General features: G+C 33.3%; 1 protein-coding gene across 2 annotated transcripts; it reads left to right on the top strand.

Moving 5' to 3' along the window:
• The first annotated feature begins 1,254 nt into the window (after window positions 1-1,254).
• Window positions 1,255-9,567, top strand: LOC130799968 (uncharacterized). Of its 2 annotated transcripts, none has more exons than XR_009039353.1 (2): window positions 1,255-1,426; window positions 6,095-9,567. XR_009039353.1 is itself a non-coding variant. In XM_057663280.1 (2 exons), exon 2 carries the CDS (start codon window positions 3,971-3,973, stop codon window positions 4,592-4,594), a length of 624 nt encoding a protein of 207 aa, XP_057519263.1. In that variant the 5' UTR covers window positions 1,274-1,426; window positions 3,896-3,970; the 3' UTR covers window positions 4,595-6,088. The 2 variants fall into 2 exon arrangements, 1 of the variants encoding a protein (XP_057519263.1); XM_057663280.1 differs by lacking the exon at window positions 6,095-9,567 and adding an exon at window positions 3,896-6,088 and having other exon boundaries at window positions 1,274-1,426.
• Window positions 9,568-10,249: the final 682 nt, after the last annotated feature.

Genomic DNA, 10,249 nt, shown 5'->3' with positions numbered 1-10,249 from the left:
TTCAAAATGATGTTTAAATTTATTTTGGAGTTGTTAGTTTGAAACTTGGAATTGGCATTTTAGTTATTGGAATAAACATTTTAAGTTATTGAATTGACAACTTAAAACTCTTGAAATATACATTTTAAGTGTTGCAATTGTCATTTTAACTCGTGGTAAAAAGAAGGTTAAGGTAGGGAGCATGGGCTTTAAGCATTGGAGTAAGTATTTTAAGCATTGAAATAAACATTTTAGCGGTTTTTTTTTAATAAGCATCGAAATAAGCATATGTGCGATGATCTAATTTGAGAATTGCCTTTTTTTAAATAACAAATTCTTGTACTTGGCCAGTATACCCATGTGACCTATACGGATGTTCATTAAAATAAAATTAAATCTTTTTACATAAACTAAATCCAATGCTCCTAGTTCAAATCTTAATATTCATCCTCTAAAGGCTTTGTTTTATTTATTAGGTGCCTACTCTAACTCTTTAAACACCTAATTTAAAACTTAAAATGTCAATTTTATTTTTAAAACTCATACTCTAAATCTTAATCTATATTTTTCAAAGATTTAATTTTTTTTTTTACCTACATACTCTAAACATTAAAATATCTATTATAAGGATTAAAATCACAACTTCAATGTTTTGAAGTGGTCCTACTTCAACTCTTACTTTTTCTTCATCAATAGTTAACAACTTTGCATGACTACTCCAAGATCTGAAATATTTATTCCAAAAATTTTAAATTATCAAATTCAAGACTTAAAATGACTATTCTATAAATGATTGAGCTGCAAAATTTTAAATGATCATTTCAAGACTTATATAACTTCCAAGGTCGAAAATCTCTATTCCAAACATTAAAATGAAATTATATAAAGGATAAATTATCGTGAATAATACAAATTTTTACTGATTTTCTTCACTAATACTAATTTTTGATTAACAATGAATAATAGAAGTACAAACTTAAGGGGATGTTTGCATAGAATCATACCAACTTTTGTTTATAGTATACTATTTGACAAAAAAACAAAGGTAAATTAATGGTTAAACAAAAGTTTGTATTATTCTAAGAATGCACATCCATAAGTTAACATTATTCATGGTTAACTAAAAGTTAGTATTATTATACGAAAATCAACAAAAATTATATTATTTGCCGTAATTTTAAATTATAACAAATAAATTTTATAAAAAATTAAATTATTTTCAGGAATTTTTTATTGAACTGTTAGCTAAACCTATGATTGATCGCACGTATTTCATTCGACTGTTTTTTTTATAAAAAACCGGGATTGGGCCACGCTCAAAGCGCAAATTAAAATTGAAGCAATTTAAGGGCGGGGATCAAGATAAATGGCTGCACACTTGCTAGCGGCGGTGCTACTTCTCGGAGATTTCGATTTCATCTAGGGTTTCGCCATTATTCTCTTCTCTGTAAGTCTTCTTCAATTACTTGCTCTTGCCGAATGGAATTTTGTTTCTGATACTGTTACTGCCAATACTTATATACAATTGTTTTATTTGAAAGGCTGCTTATCAGCTAATGTGAAAGCGAGAAATGTTCTCGCTACTGTAGCAACCCTTATCATCGATAAATAGTTGATATACCTTTCATGCTTCATCAGTGCCTTTTTCAAACTTAATCAATTTGCTTAGTTACAGTTGCAACTACAATTTCTCAGGCTTTGTTTTTTAGTGCTGTTGAATGTATAGCTTTATTGACTTTTTGGGAGTCATTCAAGAATCTTTTAAAGTTTTAAGCTTAATTTATAAAATAATTTTAAAAATAAGCTTCCCATAAACTACTTTCCAAATTGAGATCTATTTAGGAACAGATGAAAACCAGTGAAAATTGAGATTTACGTATAGCTTTATTGATATGTAGCAAATGGCAATGTTGTTGATGTTGTCTTTGATTGTAGTATCATTTAGTGTTTATATTAGGATTTTTTGTGTTGAATTAATAATTTTAGGGTTTTTTTTTGTATCTAGTAACTAAGTTTATTTGTAATTTAGGGTTTTGTGTTAAGTTTGGAATATAAATCTGATTGTTGTTTGTATTTATGTTTATTTCATAGAAAATGGCTTTTTTTTTTGTGTTTAGTTATGTTGTGTCATTGGGATGGACAAATTCACCAAAGAAATACAACGGTTGATTATGTTGGGGGGAAAACATAAATTGATCGTATGCAAGTACTGAACTAGCGCATGCGTCTAAGTGAATTAAAAAATCATGTGTGTTCAAAATTTGAGATTGAATCAATCTATGCGTGTGAAATTGAAATTTAATTATGGGGTAAATTGAATATTTATAGCATATCTAATATCTAACTGTTGACGAAGAGTCATTAGAGGCTATGCGGGAGTATGCAAGTCTTCGGGTTATTATTCACTAGAGTTGTCTGTAGAAGAGGAACTTTTGAAAATCAAAACTTAAACGTTTTAGCAACATAACAAACTTTGCTCGCGATTTCATCTCTGTATTCTCTAGTCAGATTCAAGGGTAGGATATCACTTAAACTTTGGAGAAAAACAAATATTACTATAGAATATGTTGGCTAAGTTGGTAGAGTAGTTGTCTTTTAACCCATTAGTCATCAGTTCAAGCTCTCATAATTCCTTTTTTTTTATTTCAAAAAAATGCATTTATAAAATGCCAATCACGATAGATCTCCATATCCTTATATTGTTAATGACACTTAGTTTGGCACATTTCTTCAAAAAGTTTTTGAAGAGGCTCATTCAATTAGTAGTTACTAAAATGGTTGAGGAGCTATTATGGGTTCACGAAGCTTCTTTCAATCGATAACAATAGTTTTTAGATGATGCAATGATTATATGTTGAATGCAATTTTTTATATTATGGGTTGAGGAGCTATTACTCAAATCAGACGATGGAATGATTATATGTTGAATGTAATTTTTTTTGTTGTTTAATGTAGTTTATATATTTGAATTATCGACATCATTTAATTTTTTTTTCTAGATCTGCCCTTGCCTAAGCTAAGCACACACATTTTCAAACTCAAGAAAGTCAAACTTTGTGTATGCCATCATCGTCATATACTCCTTTTAAAACCCCTCAAATCCAACAAACAAAGATGAGAAATGCACCTAAAATTGTACACCTTATGCCCTTGTTCCTCCACTAACCGAATACAGAGAGGATAACTCCTGGAGGACGTGGGCATGTGATACGACTTTCAATAAAGAAGGGAGTTCCAAATAGGACAACTTTTTGATCACAAGGAATCTCTTTTGGAATCTATTAGGTTGTATCACATTCATAGAAACGTGGAGTACAAAACTATGACTTCAAATCAAACAACGTTGGAGTTGAAATGTAAAAGGGGGTGTGATTGGAAACTTAAGGCTATTAGGAATTCGAATTTATTTGCCTTTGAAATTGTCACTTACAATGGGAAACATGAGTGTTGTGAAGTAGCTAGCAATAATGTCTCATTTGGACATATTCATTTGACGTCTTCTGCGATTTATAACGTGATTCAAAAATGTGTTGCTCAAGATCCATCGATAAGGGTATCAATGGTTCGACAGATGGTGAAAGATAAGTTTGGTATAGATGTTCCTCATAAGTGGGCATGGTGTGTTAAACAAAAAGCCATTGTTCCTATTTATGGTAGTTGGGAAGACTTCTATGCACTCCTTCCGCGCTTCTTCAAAGTGATGCAACAAACAAATCCTGGGACAATAGTTGAATGGTCTTTCAAGGAAGATAATACTGGTTTGTGTTGTCTCAACAATTATAGGACTTTCCATCGTGTTTTCTGAGCATTCAAACCTAGCATTGATGGATTCAATTATTGCAAGCCTCTTATTGCCATTCATGGTACACATTTGTTTGGTAAGTATCGTTACTCACTTTTAACTGCGATTTCTCAGGATGGCGACAAGGGATTTTTTCCATTTGCCTTTGCATTGGTTGAAAAGGAATCTACAGCTGCATGGTCTTGGTTCATGTCTTTGATTCGAAGGCATGTGACAAAGAGGGTTGGTATATGTGTCATATCTAAAAGGCATGACAGCATAATGGCAACTATGGAAGAGCCACAATGGCAACCACCGCTTGCTTATCATAGATTTTGCATTCGTCATCTACTTAGCAACTTCAACCGTGACCATGGAAATATCGAGTTGAAAAAAGCGTTTGGAACGACTGTCGAACAGAGACAACAACATAAGGTCACTAGTGGTTTGAGAAAAATAGGAACTATAAAACCAGAGGCACTTACATGGATTGATGATGTAGGGGACATTTGTAAATGGTCGTTGTGTCATGATGGGGGGTATAGGTACGGTGTGACCAACACTAATGAAGCTGAATTCTTCAACTATTTGATGAAGGGTGTTCGTTTCTTGCCTGTGACTAAACTTGTTGAATTCACCTTTTACCATGTTAATGATCATTTTGTTAGAAGTCGTGAAAATGCATTTATATGGAAAGATAATGGAAATATATATACTTCTCATGCTGCAAAGATCATTGCACATGACTTCGAGAAGGCTACTTTCCATGAGGTTACTACCGTTAATTTACAACAAGGCGTCTATCAAGTCAAGAGCGGGCAAGGCAATAGGTAACTCGAAGGGTAACAAAATTTATATTGTGGATTTCGGAGCTAAGACATGTACCTGCAACAAATTGACCATATACCACTTACCTTGCTCTCATGTACTTGCCGTTTGTATGCAAGACATTTGCCTTATTCGAGATTCATCGACCATTGTTATACTTCTGAGAGTTACGCTAACACTTATACGAATTGTTTTATGCCTATGATCAACAAGAGGGGATGGCCATCCTACATGGGTGTCGAGCTAAGCTATGATCCGTTCCAGCCAAGGAATGGCTTAGGTAATCTGCACTAGCAAATAGGAATTGGGAACACGTAGTCTTCTCCGGGGTTCTCAAGTTGACTTGGCATATCCATGAGAGGGGCCTCATCAAGTATGCACATCTAGTCTCCTTCATTTCGACACCATGTCATGACGTCCTAGTATCACAAGTAGAGAATTAGGCCCTCCCAGTTAGTGCATTGGATGAGGACGATGAAGACAAGGAGAATATTTTTGACATTATATTTTGTAATATATTTGTGTTATATATATTTTTCGTTAGCTGGATCTTTGTTGTGTATATATATGTATATTATTTTGCATCTGAAAATGCAATCATTGATCCGTGGAGGGTCCGAAGATGAATCATTCCATTATGACTTATTTATAGGCCCACGATGTCCTTTTCGTAGCTTACATAATTGTGCTGCTCAAATCAAATCACATCTATCCATTTTCATACCTAGCTTAATTTAATGGCATTATAGTGATTATATATTTTTATCTATAAAATCTAAATTTTTTACATCATTTTATTCATTTAATGTTATCTAATGTGTATTTATTATTTGGCTTGATTCTGTCGAAAATTCCAAATGGAAAGATAAAAAAAAGGCAGAATGAGTAACAGTTATGTTTCCCCTAGCTTACTGACATTATTATAGACTCATCATAGTAAGTATGTTGCTAGTAATCAGTAGCTGATATGAAAACATTATTATAGACTCATCATAGTAAGTATGTTGCTAGTAATCAGTAGCTGATATGAAACTGGACTTGTGTGTTTGGGATTGAAATCTTGGTTGATGCAGTCTGTCCTGTCTGTTTGGTAACAATAAGTGCAGTCGCAGACTCGCAGCTCTTTTTTTTTCCCCAATTTTTTGTCTCATTCCGAGCTGTCAAATGATGATTCCTGAACATTGCGCATGGGCTTTGAGTTCATTTCTTATAATGAACATGAAAAGTTTATAGGAACTGATGACAGTGAATCAGTGATCCATTCATTGCTTCTGATTTAGCGCCAAGCTGCCAAATGGTTTAATTCCTTCTGCTTTGTGATGTCTATACAGTCCGCATGCTTATCTAGTTGTTGTATCATGTACTCTATCCCTCCATATGGATCGTGGTTTGCAATTAACTAGCAAAACTTCGTATGTATATTGAGTTAATTGCATAAATGTTTGCTGTTCCGTTGTTTGTTATACCCTAACCTCAGTTTCTTTTCGTTTTTTGAAATTGTTTCAGGTGATACATCTTGTTCTGAATGTATTTATCATCAGGAGTCAGGTTTGCAATTTGTTGTTAAGTTAAATGAAGCATATTGTGAAGATTATATTTTTTTTTAAGATTGGTCTTCTACATGCTAAGTATGTTACTGTCTGGGTGTCCTCTGTCCCTGCTATTACATTGTGAAGATTTGCATCAGTGATAGTGTTATTAAATTCGCTTCCAATCCTCACTAACCTCTGTTTTGTTAGTCTGTTGGTAATTGCTGGAATTTCCAAATTGATTTACCAAATTGTGTACTTGGGGGTTTTATTTGACTGTGCGCATTTCTCCTGCCCTCTCCCTCGAGTGGGTATGGGTATGATATGTCTGCTACCTCTCCCTTTCGGACCCTGATTTATTGCAAGATGCTGGGCTGATGAGCATGACCATGACCATTTACCAAATTGTGAAGAGGGTTTTGCGATTCAGGATTCTTTAATGATCTAGGGTTTTGCAATCAAAGGTGAAAATACACAGGAGGCTGACAATTTATTTGCATGGAATTTACAATTGTACTAAATCTTTTCATTTTCATTCTTTAAAAAATTATTTGGGGAGAAAATGTGGGAGTTATAACTTCATTTTCCTTATTTATGACTTTTATTTTGTCTTAAAAATTGTTAATATGCTTTAAGTTTAATGAATATCAGACTTCTCAATGGAGTGTTTGCTTTTGCTCATGCTTTGTTTAGACTTGGAAAGGTGTGGGCTGTAGCCTCCTATAGGTATGTCTCTTTCTTTAGGTTATACAGGATGAAGTGAAAATTTTAGCTGCAATAGGAATTTACTTGAGTAATCTTTCTTATCCATCAAATTTAGTGAAGTCTCGTTTTCCATAAATATACTCGATGTACACTTTTTATTTTAAGGTCTATAATTTGTTTCGGTTGGTTCATTGTTACTTGTTTCATGGACTGTTTTTTTAGCATGTACTGTCTATACTAAAGGCTTCGATACTACAAGCCTAAGGGGAAAAGATTGTTAGCATATTTTCATAAATCCTGAAATTGCGATTTGTAGGCATTTCTGGATAATCCCTAGTGTTTAGTTTACTGATACAGCCCAGCCCCTTGTGCTATTATGTTCAATATGAAACTATGAAACATGGGATGCCATTTGTTGAACCATATACATGTATTTGTATGTATGTATGTGATTTGCCCTACTTTGGTGAAAAGGGATAATGACGACTTTTCTTAGTCTTGGGATTCACTCTTGTTTCTGGATTCACTCTTGTTTCTTAATGAGATTTGAAACGAATAATTCTTGGCTTGTTCTCTTTCTGTCCCTCTTAATTTGTACATCTTTCCATTTTAATTTGTTCCGCTCATTTTACACTTTTTTTCTTTTTGGCAGTGCTCTCACTTTCTTTCTTTAAATCTCATCCACAAACTTATTATCTCTTTCTATCGTAACCACTTATTTCTATCATCTACTTGTTTTTATGTTATTCTCCAATCCAATTTCACTTTCTATTAAATTTTACCCAAAATGATTTGGGTCTCATCCAGTGCAGTTGAAGCTCTTATTTTGTTTATTTTAGATCTTTTTCTCATTCTGAGCTGCCAGATGATGATACCTAAACATTGCGCATGGGCTTTGAGTTCATTTCTTATAGTGAATATGAAAAGCTTTTAGGAACTGATGGCAGTGATTCTTTCTGCTTTGTGACATCCTGTATACTCTAGCATTCTTATCTAGATGCTGCATGCTTCATAGGTGATATTGCTCTGTGCTTTCGAGCCGCCTGCACACTCGATTAATTGGCATATCAGGGTTTGATGGTTGGCACTGGTGTGATGCATAGTTACTAAAAAACTTCCACTTAAAGACAATTTCTTAAAGCAAAAAAATCATTTTAATTTAATTTTAATTTTCAAATATATTTTTTGTACATAATGTATTTCGTACTCAATCGTCCCCAAGTCAACTTAGATTGTGTTTCTTATTTCCGTTCCCGTTCCATGTTCCAAACCGAATGCCATTCCAGATAACAATAGTATGATGCGCTTTCAGACTTATCCTTTAGTTGTTTCCACTTGCTAAAAGATATCTTTTATGTGGGTAGGAAATCAAAAAGGATAGTTGATTCCTTTGTGCTTGAAAATCTTATAGAAAGAAGAATGCTCACTATTCTAAGTTTGATTAAGTGGTACGCAAGAAAATTTCTTATAGGTGAGGGTAAGGAAAATCAAATATTCGTGTAACTAGTGGGATTTAAACCTTTCAGTCACAAGGGTGAAAGGAAAATCGTTTAACCACTAGACTTTGTTTCCATCAATGTTGATAGCCCCATTGAAGTTCAATTTGATGTTCAGTAGGTCCCGTCCTTTTTGCCTTTACTCGCCTCTCCATGTTTGGGTGTGATCCGGAGCCCTATTGGAACTCCTTTAACCAGTCTAGGGCCGATTTAACAAAAAAACTCATAAAATGTTTAAAGAGGGAAAATTGAAAAAGACATAATAAATTATATTCTTGTGTTCAATTTAATTTGTCCAATTTTTTATTTTATACTGTATTATTGAATTTGTCTTATTTCTATTTTAGATATGACTTTACACCTTTTTTCTTCCTTAATATTCTTTCTTTTATTTTTAAATATCCCATTACATTAATTCATTTTACTAACTTTTTAGTCCCTGTGTCAAAAGCAATTTGGACAAAATGACATGGACGGAGGAGTAATAATCTCCTCTCGATGGAAAAATTATCCCATTACATTAATGCATTTTAAAAACATGAATTTTTAAAGATACAAAAATAATGTTTTTTCACTTGATAAGTACAATTAATTATAAGAAAAAATTATAAAAAAACTATCTAATTTATAGCACTTTTTTGTAAAAATGTATTAAATCTAATTTTTTTGCAAAAAACTACTTAATATGATATAATTCTTTGCAAATAAATATCATTTAACAGAAAATGTTAATTGACCGTTAAATAAAACACATAAATTTAAAAAAATCCCAATATCATACTACCGAAAACAAAGACTCCTTGATCTCTTGTCAGTTGTCACTGAGCTTTGCAGGCACTACCAAGGTTAGCAAGTTGAAGCTGAAGGTCCTCCTCTTCTATCCTCCTTCCTCTTCTCAGCTTCTGTCATGGTCCATCTCAAATTCTTGGCCTTGTACACTCAAACACCACTTTACACCCAACTTTAACTGGCGGCCCCAACCAGCGCCACCTACAAATTAACCCTAGCCTCAACGGCCCGCTAAGATCCACCCCAAGTTCCCTTCACTGCCTTCCCCAACGGTCAAAAACCCGTTGCCCCACCGCACTTTCTTAACTAGTTTGAACTTTCAACTGCCTCAAACCCCATCTTTGTCATTTGTGAAGCCCTCTTCCTCCACCATTTTCACTGCTAGGGGTGTTTAATGGGCCGGGTGGGCTTAAGTAAATATAGGTTGGGCTACTTTAAAACTAAGTATATTTGAAAAAAATAAAATTTTTTAATAACTTTAATCAAAAAATAAGCTTTGGCCTAAACTTTATTTTCAAAATAAGCGTCTTTGGCCCCAAAGCTAGGCTCGGTACGTAATCGCTGTTATTAACAACGATTATAAAGAAATGGTCAAAATTTTAGTCAAGCTATATGTCGCTGTTACTAACAGTAACAGCGAAATAAGGCTTTGACTGATCAATAGTCAAGTAAAGGATGCCACTCCTTTTGCATTTATCACGGATTACAAAGAATCTGCCCCTACATAAAGCTCACTAATTTTAATTTAAAATGTTTTTTGTTTTTTCTTATTGCGTGTCCTTAGAGTGAATGGATTATAGGCAAAAGTAACATCTATCATGTAATCTAATTCCACTTGTAATTAATCTTTTATCTTTATATATAGTATTAGTTTGAAAGGGTCCAAAGAAATGCTTTGGATCTTCCTTGGTATGATTACCTTATTTTTATCCTTTTGCTAATTTACTTTTAAACACTAGCGTCCTGTTTAATAATGGAGATTAAATAGTACTAATGATAATGAAAAGTTCGGTAGAAATATCTCTTGAGAAGTTTAGTGATGATGCTTATTCTTGTTCAACAATCTTCTTTTTTTTACAAAATTCATTCCAATTCATTATCATTTTAAAATGCGGTATTATACGCTAATTAAAAATCACAAA

Source organism: Amaranthus tricolor, chromosome 14 (assembly GCF_026212465.1).
Source record: "Amaranthus tricolor cultivar Red isolate AtriRed21 chromosome 14, ASM2621246v1, whole genome shotgun sequence".
NCBI lineage: Eukaryota > Viridiplantae > Streptophyta > Magnoliopsida > Caryophyllales > Amaranthaceae > Amaranthus > Amaranthus tricolor.
Note: the sequence above shows the minus strand (reverse complement) of the source record. Positions and strands in the feature narration are given on the sequence as shown.

Excerpts from the sequence above, each read along its gene's own strand:
- LOC130799968 (XM_057663280.1), top strand. The coding sequence starts at position 3,971 with ATGTCTTTGATTCGAAGGCATGTGACAAAGAGGGTTGGTATATGTGTC.